The sequence below is a fragment of the Notamacropus eugenii genome, chromosome 6 (assembly GCF_028372415.1).
Source record: "Notamacropus eugenii isolate mMacEug1 chromosome 6, mMacEug1.pri_v2, whole genome shotgun sequence".
In the NCBI taxonomy this organism is placed as follows: domain Eukaryota; kingdom Metazoa; phylum Chordata; class Mammalia; order Diprotodontia; family Macropodidae; genus Notamacropus; species Notamacropus eugenii.
Window position 1 is genome coordinate 378,233,951 of NC_092877.1, and position 16,708 is coordinate 378,250,658.

At 45.9% G+C, this 16,708-nt stretch overlaps 1 protein-coding gene across 4 annotated transcripts in view; it reads right to left on the bottom strand.

Annotated features, from left to right (window-relative positions):
- The window catches only part of HDLBP (high density lipoprotein binding protein), an 83,478-nt gene that overhangs the window by 22,196 nt on the left and 44,574 nt on the right, over window positions 1–16,708 (bottom strand). For all 4 annotated transcript variants that reach the window (XM_072618792.1, XM_072618791.1, XM_072618793.1 and 1 more), the window contains 9 exons: window positions 14,026–14,138; window positions 13,076–13,233; window positions 12,312–12,527; window positions 10,345–10,551; window positions 6,640–6,855; window positions 5,851–6,057; window positions 5,652–5,759; window positions 3,967–4,071; window positions 97–175 (listed from right to left, as the gene is read on the bottom strand). In XM_072618792.1, the coding sequence (XP_072474893.1) occupies window positions 97–175; window positions 3,967–4,071; window positions 5,652–5,759; window positions 5,851–6,057; window positions 6,640–6,855; window positions 10,345–10,551; window positions 12,312–12,527; window positions 13,076–13,233; window positions 14,026–14,101 (1,372 nt within the window). In that variant the 5' untranslated portion in view covers window positions 14,102–14,138. The remainder of the gene's footprint in view (window positions 1–96; window positions 176–3,966; window positions 4,072–5,651; window positions 5,760–5,850; window positions 6,058–6,639; window positions 6,856–10,344; window positions 10,552–12,311; window positions 12,528–13,075; window positions 13,234–14,025; window positions 14,139–16,708) is intronic.

Sequence of the window (16,708 nt, forward strand, 5' to 3'; positions counted from 1 at the left end):
TGCACACTTCAGGGAGACTTCAAGAAAGCCCATGGGATACATGCTACATTTCAAAGAAAACCAAGAGATAGAGAAACAAGAGTTCATCAAACTCACTGTTGGCACCATTCTTTCCAATCAGATGTCTGTGAAACTTGTGGTCAATATTAATCTCAACATAATCCATCCGATTAATCTGTAGGGGGAAAGCATGCAAAATCAGGACTCACAGGAGCCGAGAACATCCAAACCAGGACCCAAATCCAGGTCCCAGTCAATGCCCTCCTCCCATGATTCTTCTTGCCCAATCGTGGGTCCTCTGAGTCATGCTGGAATCATGTCCCCCAGAACTCCCTTGCCCTGCTACAGTCCCTCGTGACCTCCTTTAAGGTCATATCCCTCACTCCCTTCACTACCTGATTTTAAATGCTAGGTGAAGATGTTGACTTCAACAAACTACATGGATATGATGGGATGATTATCTAAAAAAATAAAATAAGGGACGAGAAAGAAGAATTCACTGGGAAAATGGGAAAGAGAGAGGTAAAATGGGGTAAATTATCTGATATAAAAGAGGTGTTCAACAGCTTTTAGAGAGAAGGGAAAGATGGGGGGGAGTGTGTAAACCTCACTTTCTTCGGAACTGACTCAAAGAGGGAATAACATACACACTCAGCTGGGTAGAGAAATCTGTCTTACCCTACAGGGAAGGAGAAGGGGGAAAAGTGGGGAGGGTTAGGGAAGGTAAAATTAAGAAGCAAACACTTTTGAGGATAGAAAGGGTGAAAGGAGAGAGAGATAGCAGGGGAAAATAAAGAGGGTAACACACAGCAACTTTCTCTGATAAAGACCTCATTTCTCAAATATATAGAGAATAAAGGCAAATTTATAGAAACAGGAGCCATCCTTCAATTGATAAATGGCCAAAGAATATGAACAGACAGTTTTCTGACAAAACAATCAAGCTATCTATAGTCATATGTAAAAATACTCCAAATCACTATTGATTACAGAGATGCAAATTAAGACAACTCTTGAGGTAGCACCCCATACACCTATCAGAGTGGCCAATATGACACAAAAGGAAAGTGACAAATGTTGGAAAGGACAGAGGAAAATAGAGACACTAACGTACTGCTGAAGTAGTATCCTGATTCAACCACTCCAAAGAGCAATTGGAAACTATGCCCAAAGGGCTTCACACCAAGCAATATCCCAAAGAGATAAAAAACAAAAAGGACCTATATGTACAAAAATCTTTACAGAGTCTCTTTTAGCAGTAGCAAAGAATTGGAAACTGAGGGAATGGCCATCAATGGGGGGATGGCTGAACAAGTTGTGGTACATGATTGGGAAGGTATAGTACAGAGCTAGAAATAATGAGCAGGACTTTCTCAGAAAAGCCTGGAGAGACTTACATGAATTGATTCAAAGTAAAATTAGAGCAGAACCTGGAGAACACTGTATACAGTAACAACAATACTGTATGATGATCAATTATGAATGACTTAGCTATTCTCAGCAATAATAATCTGAGACAATTTTGAAGATGAAAGATGTTATCCATTTCCAGAAAAAGAACTAATGGCGTCTGAATGCAGATCAAAGCAGACTTTTTCTTTACTTTCACAACATGACCAACATGAGAATGTTTCACATCTGCATAGTACAGTCTATACCAAACTGCTTGTCTTCTCAGTGAAGTGGGGAGGGAGAGAATTTGGATCTCAACAATTTTGAAGATTGTTAAGAATTCCTTTTACTTGTAATTGGGGAAAAAACAAAATATTAATTTTTTTTAAAAAGGAAAAAAATCAACCACATGGTTAATATGCAGCATAAGTCACAAAGCTAACCCAGTAATTCCATGGTTAAGACTTTATCCCCACATGATAACTTAAAAAAATTAAAGGGATTTCACTCTACAAAAACAAACAAACCAGGAAAAGTAAAAGAAACAGAACAATCCAGGTAGCTAACAATTGCAGTCCAGCCAAATACATTAGAGGGTTAACAAAGTGTTACAGAGTTGCAAACAAGGATAAACATGAAACACTGTAACAGCAAGCAGTGTGGGATCTGTTAGTTTGGAGCTGTCTCCCAGGCTCAGGCTAGATCGGGAGCACCTGAGGGCTCAGTCCCCTTTGAGCCTTGACGGTTCACAGCTGTGCTGAGTCATGTGGGTTTTGCGCCTGCTGCCTAAGACAAACCAGGAGCCAAGCCTTCGTTATATACACTGGGAGGTTAATACTGTACTTTGGGGGTTCACTCACGAGGAGCATCGTGATTACCTCGTTAAGACTCTGAGTATGTTCAGACCCCCAAACGCTCAGATGTAAAGGCTCTCTCGATCCAGGGGTGCATGTAAACTGTATGGCAATATTGCTTTGATTCAGGCAGTAAGAGCCTTGTCTGTTGGTCTTTTATCTCTCTGCTTATAGATTTCTATATGCTGAATGTAACTAAAGTGATTGCTGACCCCTCAAAAGTTGTCTTTCCTTTTATAAATGCAGATTTAAGAACCTATGATAGCAGGCCTCCCTGTGTATGCCAGACTGCGTACTGATACAAGCACATGTGACACCACAATATGACTCTTCTCAAAGAGCCAATAAGCACAGCGCTTTTGGCTCTTGTTTTCAAGAAAGGGAAGAAAGTAAATTCTCATCTACAGATCTCTAAGTCTGACTTCTGGGCAAAATTCTAAAAATTTGTTCATACAATTAAAGGCAGGTCTAGCGAACCTGTAGAAAGGGAAGGGGAAGAGGAAGCGGAAGCAGCAGCACAGAAAGTGATCTGCTGCAGGACAAAGACTCGTTTCCTTTTTGGACAGTGTTACTAAACTAACAGATCAAGGGAAATTCTCTAGCTTGGATTTGGGCAAAGCCCTGAAGTAAAAGATCCCGTGTTCTTCTTGTAGAAGGGGGTGAAGGACGACAGAAGGGCCGGGTGGACATGGACACTGACCAGCTTGACCCCAAGAAGAGCTCAATGCTTGGGACCACGCAAACATTTCTGCCAAAGATTTGGATGAAGGCAGACACATCATTCTCGTCATATTTGCAGATGACACAAAACTGAGAAAAGCCAACACAGGAATGACACACTCAAAACAAAACATGGGCCACATCTCATGTGCTGAAGGTTAAGGGAGGATTATGCTTGGGTTCAAAAATTCAACCTCTCTCAAGTTCAAAATAAGGGAAGCACTAGTAACAATTCAAACAAGAAGAATTAACACTGGAGTATTCTGCGAAGGCCAGAAAGCAATGAGGACTTCCTGTTTGGTACTGGAGAAGCCATATATAATGAGAAGCCCTTGAAAAGGAGATGGGAGAGCAGTGGAACACTCCCACTTAAGACTTTATCCCCAAATGATAAACCATCACACCATCAAGTGTGAAGAAGAGATGCCCAGGGGAGGGGAAGACTAACTGGCATTGTGACTTTGAGGGACTGGATTTGGAAGAGCACAACTAGAAGAACTGGACTCAAGTTGCCCAAAGGACAATTTTGGCTTGCTAGTACAGAAAGCCACCCCAAAGTAGGGTGTAGGGGACTTTCATGAATCCTGAGTTGGTCCTTATGGAGGGTCTAAGCAAAAGCTGGGCGACCATTAGCTGGAAATGTTACACAAGGAAATATTCAAGTGGGCGCTGAAAGCGCTATTCCTGGTGATTCCATGAGCAGTAGCACATGGCAATTGCAACACCTGCAGAACCAGGACTGTTTACAGCCCACAAACGGGAAGGAAGGAAGAAGGGACAAGTAAGAGCCAAAGGCACTATGGGGGCAAGGGGTGGGATTTGTTTTTGGAGAAGTCATTTGTCTCCACTTTGTCCAAGCAAAGAGTTTCTCTAAGATTTGGGGCTGGACACTATTGCTATCTAATCAATGGGTTTCAGGGATGGTTAAGTTAATTATCTGAAAGGCTCTTCGTTTTCTTTCTCATCATCAAGATGCCCTCTAGTCTACACATAGACTTACCAGATCCTTGACCATGACCTCGATCTGTTCTTGAGCCACATTCACATCCTCAGTGGGTCCTTCCAGTGTGATCTTATCCTCTCCTTCAGTAAATTCTATGTGAACCTGCAACCCCCAAAAGAGGAAATCTAATGTCAAATCTGCAATACCCACCTAAAACCAATACTGTTACCAGCCTCAAACTTTAACTACAATCTTCTCAAATAGCAAAAGAGCTGTGGTTCCCAGGTGACCATAGGGGTGTGGTGCCAGGGTCCAAAGTCTTCTGAGCACCTGCCCCAAACCCTCTCCCCTCACTTCTACTAAGACTGGATCATGGATTCATTCCCATGACACATGGGAGAACAACCATGAATTACAGAGTGTCACAGCAGAAAGGGAACTGGGAGAATCCTCCTCTAAGCCAAGTCACTAATTTTTCCACATAAAGAGACTGAGCCCCATAGAGAGAAGGGACAGGTGCCCCATTAGGGTAGAACTGTCACTTTCTCATGTCTTCCTGGCACTAAGCATAGCGCCTGGTGTAGAGTAGGTGCTGCATCCAGGTTCACCCTAGTACAGGGCAGAGCTGGGCGACTGGCACTCAGATTTTCCAACTCCAAGCCTGGTTCCCCTTTTCTTAGTCAATGCCACTGCCCACTTCTCAGCATCTTTAGGATGGCCAATTCTCTCAGATGACATGCAGCACAGCAGGAACACGGTACAGATCCAGCCTGCCAAGAGCAGACTAGAGCAAACAATGGGAAAGCTGAGCACACGGCTCTAAGCTTGCCTAAAAACTGCTTGATCACAGCACAAAAGTGTCAAACACCAAGCATAAGGAACAAGGCTGGGAAGGAAATCCAAGGTATGTATCCCTTAAACACTGTGCATAAATCAGGGACCTGAGCCAAGGAACAAACATTGTCCCCTGCGAAATTCTAATTTAAAAGGATTCTCAGACCCCTTAATCCCTAATGGAGTGAACCCCTATGGACCAGAATGAAACCTATTTTCTAAGATTATTTCTAAAACCAATAAAAAACCCTGAAAGGCAGCCTAAGCCTGAGTGCCCCCGGTCTGCATGGATGTTGAGGAGCTGTTTTCCCTAGATGCTCATCCACAAAAGTAACAAGAGACCTAATCAAATATTCAAAAAAACTTCCCGAGCCAGGACTGGAGAGGACACTTTGGCCAATCTGGGGCCCAAAGTCCTACAAAGCTCCCATGGTCCGTGACATGGTTTGTCCCTGGCCAAGATACTGCTGCCCCCTCGATCGCTCCGCACCACCCTGGCCCACCCACCAAAAGCCATCACCAAAGGCCAAGAACTCGCCAAGTGCAGTGGCGGGCATTTACCATGAAGGCTAGGGGCGGGGGACAGGGACATGCCAAGGCCCCCCAGGTGCCATGTGACAGGCCACTGTGGTGGCTCTGGTGGCACCCAGCTTTCTGTGCACTAAGCCCAAGAAATGATACCTCAAAGGTATTACAAGGTCTGTGACTCAGGCCTGCCAAGTGATCTTCCAGCCTTCCTTCCCAGAAAGTCTAGCATCTCTAAACTTCAGGATGAGATGCAGCAATGTTTGTCAGAGGGCAGTCAGAGCTAAAAGGAGACAGATCCCACTACAGGCCTACCTGGACACCTCCCCCTCCCCCAGCCACCAAGGGAGCATCTGGAGAAATGAATTAACTCAGGTCCCTACCTTTGGCATCTGCTGAGTGATTTTGGCCAGGTTCTGCCCCTTCTTGCCTATGATGAAACGGTGAAGCCACGATGGAGCAGAGACAGAGGAGACTGTGAAACTGTTGGCCTAAGGAGAAGGGAAGTCAACTCGTCAAGTGTGAAATGCCAGCCTTTGTGGACCCAGCTAGCAAAAAAGCCTTGTGCCGTGCTGGGCTCACCTTGGCGTAGACTTCAGTTAGTGCCTGCCCTAACTTCTCAGGTTCGCCACGCAGGATCACGGTCTCTGAGCTGCTGTCTGTGGGTGGGATCTCGACTGACACTCCAGTTCTCTCCAGAATCTCCTGCAGGGAGTTGCCCTTGGGCCCGATGACGTACTTGTGCTGAGACTTCTTCACCTCTACTGCAATGGTGGTGGTCTTCTTTTTCTGGGGACAAGCAGAGCAGGGGATCAGGGGGACAGGGAGCATGAGCACATGGCATCCACAGAGAAGAACAGAAGGGACAGGAGGAAGGCACTAACTGGCAGAGAGTGCTCCTGAGCCTGGGTCCAAAGACTCCCAAGAAAGACCTCAGAAACATGGACTTTAGATTCAGGGAACTCATCCAGAACAAACAATGAGTAAAATAAATGGCCACCCAAGCCCATGTGAAGCCTGCTGATTTGTGGTTTCTGGGGTCTCTCTGGAGCCACAGGGACCCCTTTCTAAATGATTTGTGCCCCATAGTCTTGGCAGGAAGCAGAGAGAGGCTTCTCGCTCCAGTGAGAGGAAGCATTCTCTAAAGGCTCCTTCCCTGCGCCAGGTCCTTGGGCCCAAGGTCCTGCCCTCTTCACAGTGGCCATCCCACCACTCACACACACACAAGGTCTTCACTTCCTAAAATGCACCCCACCCCTTTATGTCATCAAGGAGCTGAGAACTTTGTGAAGCAGACAAATATAGGTAGGCATTCGGGACGAGGATGCTCCCCGGCTCCCACTCCAGTCAGTCAGTGTCACCTTGACCCACCTTTTCCTCATATATCTTCTTGATACGAGCCACGGCCTGGGCCAACTGTTCCTTCTCTCCAGTGAAGACAATCTCAGTGCGATTCACGCTGGGCGGTGGGATGTTGATGCGTGTGCCTGTCTCTTGCATGATCTCGCCCACCAACTTGTTGTAAGGCCCTGCGATGAATGGGTGGAAGACCTTCTCTATATCGAGCCTCTCCACTGCACGCTTGTCCTGGGGAGAAGACCAAGGTGTGAGCAAACCATGCACATGCACACGCTCTTACACTCATACACATACATGTTCTCACACACATACATGCACATAAACTACATGCACACACAGTCACTCAGGTAACTCACATGTGCACACAAACACACTCACTCATGCGTTCATATAGACTATACTCATACACACAGAACCACTCTCATAACATACTCATACAGATACATACTACATACACTCATGTGCACATGAGTATACACTCTACATTCACAAACACACACACACACACACACACACACACACACTCAAAGCCCCAAACAGTGCTGAAGTACCAACACTTGGATCTCCTAGTCACTGACCAACACAAATGGCAGACAGATAGGCATTTTCTCCCATCCCCACAATCTCGCTACTGTGTCAAAAAACAAAAATGATGCCCTGAAGATTAAGAAACAAAAACAAACACCGTGAACTGATGCCTACGGAGAGCACCCTCGGCCCTCTACCCCCATGGGCAGCACATTCCTAGCCCCAGCCCCTCACCCCAGGCCTCCTCCCTTTTTCCAGTGCTCCAGAATCTGGAAGTTTGCCAGGGCCACTACAACATCATTCAGTGCTGCTAAAGATCTCTGCAGGAGAGAGGGAAAGGTGCAGGACACATATCTGGGCTTCAGATAGAACTCAACCCCACATGCCACCAGCCCTCAGTTACACAAGCTACAGATCAGGTTCGTCACACTAGTGTGACAGCACACTGTGCCCCCGGAAGGAAAAGCATCACATCCAGCCATGGCCAGTTCTAGTCTCAAAAAGCCACCTGGGGCACAAACCTAGGCTGGGGAGTCTAACAAAAGGCCAAGATGCTCTGAGATCCAGCCCTGCGGGAAACCAGCATGACTGTGAGGAGGAGTCAGAAAGGAAGCAGTAGAAGAAAAGAAGGAAAAAAGTACTAAAATCCAGGAAGAAGAAAACTCAAGGGCCTGGAACATAAGCAGGTAAACAGACAGGACAAATATTATCAATGGAAGGATACCTGGCCTCCAGATCCAGTAAATGAATGCAGGCAAACTGTGAATAAATGCTACAAAACAAAGGACAACAACCCAACGCCCCAGACAAGACACTGGGGTCAGCTGTCCCCCAGTGGGGCCTGCACAACAAAAACCATGGGCAAAAGAGAAAAACCGGGCCTCTGCAACAGCAAGTCTGAAGAAACAAAAGAATGCAAACACAAAAGTGAACACCTAGAAAAAGGAGAAGCAAAAGCCAAGATGACACAGTGGTCCTGAGGAGAAGATGCACAGACAAACTGAGGACCACCCAAGGTACAGGGAGCATGACAGGCCCCTACAGAACACAGGAAGTAACAAAAACTCTGAACATGGAAAATGAAATACCAATGGAAAGAATTCAGAGGGCCTCGAGAAAAAAAACAAACCAAAGGCTACAGACTCCAATTCACACAGGGGTTAATAACTTGAGAATTCTGCGAGCCACCAAGAGAAAGACCTTCAGGTAGCACCAAATTCTTCTGCACCAGCAGAAAAGAGAAAGAAAGGAATGAGTTGTTCTGAAAAGCCCTGGAGCTCAGGGGCCAGCCCCAGGAGGCACCCATACCCTACACCAAGCTGAGCTGAACTATAAACGGAAACAAGATGAACTTCAATAACAGAGGTATTCAAAACATCCTTAGAAGAAAACCAGAGCCGAAGAGATCAATGGCTTCTTTAACACTCAGAAGGATGAAGGAATGCGGCAGGGACAGGAGAGAAGATGCCAGGAAGGGGCACAGATGGGAGAGGATGCAAAGTGCAGAGAAGGGACCAGGGCAGTATGGACAGAACGTGGCAACCCCTTGGCTACAGGTCAAGCAATGTTTTTGTGAGACTCCATTATGCAACACGGGAGAGGCACATGCTGGAAAGAAGGGAGTATGTCATGGGCCTGGGTCAAATCGAAGGGCAGCAACAAGGGGACAGTGTCCCCTGTGACCCCAGAAGGCAAAGAGCCTACAAACGAGTGGGTCAGGAGGAGAGAAGGCTTGACAAGGCAGGGGGGCTGAAGAGGAGGGGAAGAGGAAGGCCTTGATGGAGGCAGGAAAGGGCTATTCCTATGGGTAAAGAGGCATGTTCTGTGAAGGGAGACAGGGTGGGTGTTGGTTTGGGCTGGGTGTTGAATGGAGGATTTGGGGCTTGACCTAGCATCACCAAATCCAAGACCATCAGTCCTAGGATGGAGCAGGAAGAGAGGGAAATGGAGCTGAAAGTCCTGGGGACAAGTGGCACCTGGGGAACAGGAGGGCAAAGATCTAGGGCAGAGATCCTGAGGTAAGCAGAGAAAGAAGCTAAAGGGGAGGGTACAGATCAGGGACATGAGACTGGGGTGGCTGAGGGAGAGGGAAGGGCAGCTGAAGGGATTGGCATCATTCAGGGAGAAAGGGCCAAGTTCCACAAAGCAATGGCAGAACATGCCTAGAGGGGAGAGCCCAGAACAGACACCCTGGAGGTTCTGATTCTATACAGAGACACCAGAAAACTATAGGGGTCATGAACTAGAGTAGACAAAACAGGACGGACTGAAGGAAAGGAGAGAAAGGGGGAATCTACTTAACTGAGAGGGAATAAAAAGAGGGGGAGAATTAAATAACCAGATAAAAGCAGAAAAGGAACCAATAAGCAAAACTCGAAAAGCAAAGGGGCAACAAACGGGAAGGAAGAGTCAGCAGAAGAGGAAGAGAGTTGGTGGGAATATGGCCACTTTAAAAAAGATTTAAGCCAAAGTAACTGAAGAGAGAAATCTTTATAGCAGAAGAGAGAAAAAGACATAATTTGAAAAAATAAAAGATTACAGAAAAATGGAAGAAAATGTAAACCTCTCATCACTTTAAATGTGAATAGATTAAACAATCCAACAAAATGAAAAAAAAAAAAAAGACTAGATAAGAAAACAAAACACCATAACCTGGCTTATGATAAATATACAATGAAAAGACAAAGATGCACACAAGATAATACTGTGAGGCTATGCATTAAGCAGGAGTCAGCACATGCTATCTGACAAAATAAAAACATTCAAAACACAAAAAGGGGGAAACAAGGAAACTACATCATGGTAAAAGGAACCACTGACAACAAACCAGTATCAGAAATAAAACTCTGATGCTCCAAATGCCAGAGCATCCAAATTCACAACGGAAACATTCACTGAGCTACAAGAAGTCAGACAGTAAATGACACTGACAGGAGACTTCAATAACCCTCTCTCAGCTTTGGAGAAATCTAACAGAAAGATAAGCAGAAAGGGAAAAGGATCAATATTTCAAATTAAATATTTGTGAGATTATAAAAAAAAAATGTTAGTATTAAACTTCCCAATGATACCAAGAATACTCTCAGTAGCAGGTAGGATCACAACTTCTTTGGACATGCTCCTAGCCAGTCCTCTCACTTCACACAAAATTTCAGATAGCTACCACTACCACTGACTTCCCTCCCATACCTGCTCAGCTGAGATCAGTAGGACTTCATGTCGAGCTTTCTCGATGCCCTCCTTGGTGCCAGTGATCTTGATCTGGTTGCTGGGATCCTCTGGACGAGGAATCTGGATCTTGGTTGCAGTTTTGAGCTCTAAGTCCTGCAGTTTCTCACCATTCTTGCCAATGACAAAGCGATGATGTTCTTTGGGAATGGCCACTGTTGCTGAAGCCTGCAGCCCAAGAAAAGAGACAACTCAGGATCCTCTCTTTCCCTACACAAGCAGCTCAGCTACAAGACAATTCATTCAACAGGTAAGTGTTCCACATGAAGGACAAAAGCCATCACTTTGAAAAAGGGTGTCTTCTGAGTCACCACATCAGTGCACAAGAAAGGGGCTAACAATTCACAACAGCGGAGGCAAAGGACAGTGCTGATGTAACCATCAGCCAGAGCTGGCATACAGCACAGTTTTCACATTATGCCAGGGGCTGGACCTTCTCCTAGGAGGAAGGCTTCTGCCTCAACAAGACTGGCTAGGAACACTGTGAAGACACTGAATATAAAGGACCACAGACCACAATAAAGTCCAGAAGGGTGAGAAACTCAAACGGGAAAGACCATATCCTAGAAAGTGACAGATCTTTTCACAATTTTGGATAGACAGAATTCACAGTCAAAGAGAAGAGATGATCCAACAGACAAGAAAAAGCATTTTTGTAAATTGAACTTCCAAAAATCTCTTAGCAGAAACAAAATCAATGCAGGTTATTTTAGAACAGAAGCTCAGCTGTCAAATGGGGGGGGACACACTTGTACATACACCCCTGATACTCGGAGAATCTGGCAACAACAGGAGTGACACCCATTTCCCAGCGACCAGAGGCCAGCCTAACCATCAGTTCTACATCCGTCCCCATCTCTTACTCCCTAGCTGTTCACTGGGGTGGCACTCAGTCCTCTGTGAGCATCCATTCACAGATAACATCAATAGAGGCCCTGAGTCCTTCAGACTCATCAGCTCTGAAGAAGCAAGAACCTCCATGGCTAGTCTGCTGTCAAGGGTTTCTGCTTTGGGGACTTGATCAGTGACTTCCTGACAAGTTATGTCATTTCTCTTTTCATTAGTAATTTCATTCATAATTAGTAATTAATAATTCCATTCATAATTCTCTCATTCATTAGAGCAATCCTTCACACAAATGCTTGATACCCTGAATTTCTTCTTTTGAGAACTGATCACGTCTGAATAAACAGTTCTCAAAACCATTCCAATGAACCACATGAAGACTGCTCCAAATCGGTAAGAGAAATGCAAATCACAGTAACTTGGAGCTCTTTATGTCACATGCAGCAAATTGGTGACAATGATAATGGAAATAGCCCATGCTGAAAGGGCTTCATCCAAGAAGACAGTCACACTAAACCCTCCAAGCTGCAGCTGCGAATGGTCAAACTGTACCAAAAAACAACTTGGAGCTATGGGAGCCTGTGAACCAATCATCCTGGGGCTGGGCATCTGCCACTGGGTCAGCAACAGAGAGGATATTTCCAAAATACAGAAGGTCATGGTCCATTATGACTCCTGAGGACATGAGACATATACTCCCCTTGCTTCTGACAGAGATGCATGGGGCTACAGGTAGGGAATGCTACACACTTTCCAAAGGAATTAACCCTGATGTTAGCCACTGATTGGAATTTAATTAATGCGAAGACTTCAAGACAACAATGAGCAAAAGAAAAAAAGGTTAACACCAATAAGCCAAAAGAAGTCCCCCACCCCCACTTCCCCAGGAGGAGCTGCACTTACTTATTGGCTCCTTCCAATTCGTAAAGTCATTTCATGACTTTAAGATAGAAGGCTTCATTCCACCACACTAATCCTCCTGTGGGAGCTGCCAGTTTGGCCTTTTGCTGCCAACTCTCCCAGACATACACAAAACTGGTACACACCCAGGCCCAGAAGGGTCAAAGAAAATTCAGACTCACCTGTGTCTGCAGCCTCGCAACAATGTCTTTCCGAGCCTTCATGACCGCTTCCAGCTTTCCAGAGACCATGATGGAGAGGCCTTGGTCTTTGGCAAGAGATAACTCCAGGTGAGCACCGGTCCTCTGCATGATCTCGAGGCAGATCTTGGCTTGCTCCCCTTCCCCAAACTGGTTCATGTCCTTGTACTTCCTCTCCTCCAGGGGCACATGGAACACCTGCTCAAACCATGGGACACGAGATTATAAGACCAAGAGACAAAGATCATTGTCACATGATGAACCCGCATGACCTACCACCTGCAAGTGGGCATGGCCCCAATGAAAGAAAAACTGCTCCAGTGCCTGTTCTGGACCTTGGTTGACTATACTAAGAAAGTAACTGCATAAGCCCAGCATCAATGAAGTTCAACTTTTTGAAAGTTCAAGGAAGGCATATTTCTGCTAAATTTAAGAAAAAAAAAGACCATTTACTAATGCCACCACCCCAGAATTAAATCAGCAACCTTTCAAAGTAGTGAGTTCCCTGTCATCACAGATCACTTGCTAGGCTCAAAGAGAATGGGTCAGAAGACAGGGCAGGTCCCTGCCGACTCTCTGATTGCCATCTGGATGACCTTCTCTTCTAAGCAGGCAAACACAACCCTCCTTGGGAACTCTTGCCCTGTTTTCTACAGCTCAAAGGCCCATCCCATGTGCAGGTACATGTCCTTGAGTCAGAGTCATTGCCTCTGGACCCAGTCTCAGACACTTCTTGCACTTCCCACCTGAGTAATGATGGAGGCTTTAATGGGTCGGATCTTGTTGCCCCAGGCCCCAGCAGGCTCCTGAGCTGCTTCCAGACAAGCCGACTTCTCAGGAAGCGGAGGGAAGGCATCTTTGTAAGTTGGAGGGTCACTTTCATCTTCCGAATTTAAAGCAGCAACTGCAGAAAGACAAAGACATAGCACTGTTCCAAGAAGAGTGAAAAAACAGCACATGAGAACTTAAATCACAAAACTAAAAGGCAGAGAATGAGTGACAGCTATTACTAAACCCATCAGTTCCCATTCATTCATGTTTTGGCTTTGGGCTGAAAAAGAACCCACTGAAAAGATGTTGGGGTTTCTCTCAAGATATCTCCAAACACTAAGTTCAATAAGCTCAATTTATAAGAAACGCCTGCCAAAATCAGCCTGTTTGATCAGTTGCCCAAGTTCAATTTCTCTCACCTGTGATGCATGAAGTACACTGATACTCCAGTATAGACCCTCCCTTCCTGCTAAGCTCAACTGAATACAACATGAGGTCAAGGCGCAGGACACTTATGTGGACAAGCTGGCCTTTGCCTGCTTCAAGTACAGAAACCATATTTCAATCCTTTATATAGTCATCTTGGAAATGGGCCTCATTGGTCAAGTAGGACAGTGGAGATATGGCCAAACCCACACACATTTGGCACAAATACAGGAAAATCAACCCAGGACATGTTTTAAGAACTGGGGTTCAGTAATCATGAGCTTAGCACTTGAAAGGCCCTATGGCTATCTCAATGCAGGGCAGATTCTGCAAGGCCAAGTCACAATTTTGATATACAGTGACTCACAGAATATGTGCACCCAAGGTGCTATCCTTATTCCCTACCCCAATGGAACACGCAACAGGGCTTTATAGCATTTAAGGCCAGAAAACTGTGGATGCAATAGACGTCAGAGATCTTGGGGTGAGGGCAACCTACCTTTTATCTGCTGCTGGGTCAGCCCACTACGGTGCTCTGCAAAGCTCTCCTGGGTCAAAACTGCAACAGAGCTCATTGTCGATATCCCACCTACACACAATCCGGGTATGCCACTAAAGGAAGGGAGAGAAACAAGGAAGAAGTCAAGTTCTCTGGATGGAGCAGACGCTCACCTTCTCAGATTAAGTCATAAACTTGAGACAACAGCTTGGCCCTGAGCCTGTATTTGCTGTTGGTATCACCCAGGGCTGCTAAAACAACCCACACTATAGCCTCATAGCTTCCAGAGGTACAGAAATGGAGGGGACCAAAGATGAATGGTCCAGGCCTAGAGGATCTTTCTACAAAAGCTCTAAAGAATTCAAGAGGTCAAAGGATCTGTGATCTCACTGACATGGCCAAGCCTGTTATCAAAACCAATCAAAAGCCAGGCAAGCTTCCTCATCCTTTGGATTCTCACGTACTGCCAACACTCCCTGAGGCTCAGGCAGGGAAACAAAAGTGTCATGGCACCCTGGAGTGAGGGGAACCCATCATAAAACCCCAAGAAGTGCCAGCCCCTCAGCATCCTTTTCATGTCTACCCCCATCTGGTGCGTCAATCACATGCCTCTCCTAAGCAGGATTCTCCTCTTCTGCCCTCAGGCCCTGCTTCTCTAATGGAAGCACAACCCTCCTCCAACCCCAAGAACTTCTTTTTGAGGCCCAAGGACAGCAGGTCTCCATGTTTCCTAGAGCTGTGGGGAAAAAAAGTCCAATAGCTTCTCCCCTGAGTCTGCCAAATAACCCAAGTGAAGACATTAGCTCTGAGAAGAAGCCCTTCCTGGAGAGCTCTGACCACACACAGTGCACTACAGGTCATTCATTCTCAGGTTTTCACACTGGAAACCTAATGAGGTTCTCACTTCCTCATCTATACACAGTGGTTTGTAAGCTCCCCGAAGGCAGGTTTCAAGTCTCTCTCTGCCTTGTCCCAGCCCACAGCAGACCCTCAAGGAGAGCGCCCCTCACCACACCAATCAGACTCTAGGCCACTCTGATCTTCGGTCCCTTTCCTGCCTTTCTCTTGCTGAGTCACCAAGAGGGAGTGGAATGAACACAGGGCATGGAATCAGCAGGTGTGGGATCAAATTCCAACTCTCACTTAGGAGCTGGGTGACTCTAGTCAGGTCACGACTTCTGAATGTTTTCCCATCTGCAAAATAGGGGTTATACATGTAATACCTGTGAACTCAACTCAGGAGTATCAACAGTGCATCAAACACTGGGCCTGGAGTCAGGAAGACTCATTTTCCTGAGTTCAAATCCAATCTGAGACACTTAGTAGCTGTGTGACCCTGGGCAAGTCACTTCACCCATCTGCCTCAATTTCCTCAACTAGAAAATGGGGATGATAATAATGGCTTGTGAGGATCAAATGAGATAATAATTGTAAAGCTCTTAGCACAGTGCATGGCACACAGTTAGGCTCTATGATCATCATTAATGCAGCTTAATGGGGCTATAGGAGCAAAATGCTTAATAAATTTTAACGGACTTTAAGGAATGCAAGGAATTACTATTTCACCCAGAGGCTGTTCCGTTAGTAAACTTTTTTTAACCCTTTGACAGTCTCTCAAGCTACTTTTCTGAAAAGAATGCACTAAGTGCCAGCACAATTAGCTGACATTAGAAATTGGTTCAATGGCCAAACCCATGGAGGAGTCATCATCAGTCCTTAACAGCTCCACATCAGTGGAGGCAGTGTGGAAGGCAGTCTCCCAGGCAGTTCTGCAGGTGCTCAGATGTACTTCCCAAAGATCTGAATAAGTGTCCCCGTGTCCTCTTACCCAAAGTGGAGCTGAATAATGAAAGCTCTGGATCCCAAGAGATCCTGATGACTGAGGGCAGGGGGTGGCAGAGATGAGATGTGATAGGTCTTATTTCAGATGCCTACTGAGTTTGCCTGAGGAGGACCCAGGAATCCAGGGGGCCTCCAAGCACACAGAGCCAGTCATATGCTTCTGGGGCCGGGGTTACAGCTTCCAGGGACAAAGAGATGGCAGTCAGGCCACATTTGGAGAAAATCACCATTTAAGGGGGGCAAAGTTAAGCTGGAGAGAAGGCTTCAGAGAAAGGCTCAGAGGGGAACTAACCCACGTCCATGTCATTGACTATAGGAACTGGGCACGTTTCTTCTGGAAAAGAAAGCCTAAGAAGAGGAGCATGTGAAATAATACCTGGTGTTCAGGTACTTAGAGGAGAGAATTGTATATTCTACTTGGTACCAGAGGGGGCAGGAACAATGAGGTACAGCAGCAGCCTACCGCAGACACAGAAGGGCACGAGGACATGTGCAACATCAGACAAGGCCAACAGTTTGGTCTGATTAGCCCTGCTTAAGAATGTGCGCTGGCCTTTTCTGCATGCTCCTTCTCTTTGACCTCTGCTCCCAGTCCTCTCTGACCGCTCTCCCTCTGCCTCCTTCGAAGGATCTTCATCCAGGTCCCTCTGGGTCTCATCCTAGGGCCTCTTCTCTTCTACTACTTCACTTGATCTCATCAGCTCCCTTGGATTTAATGACCATCTGTATGTTGATGATTCACAAATCTACCTTTCTGCTGACCTCCAAACCTGCATCTCCAATTGCCTTTTAGACATCTCAAACTGGATATCAAGTAGATATCTTAAACTCAACAGGTCCA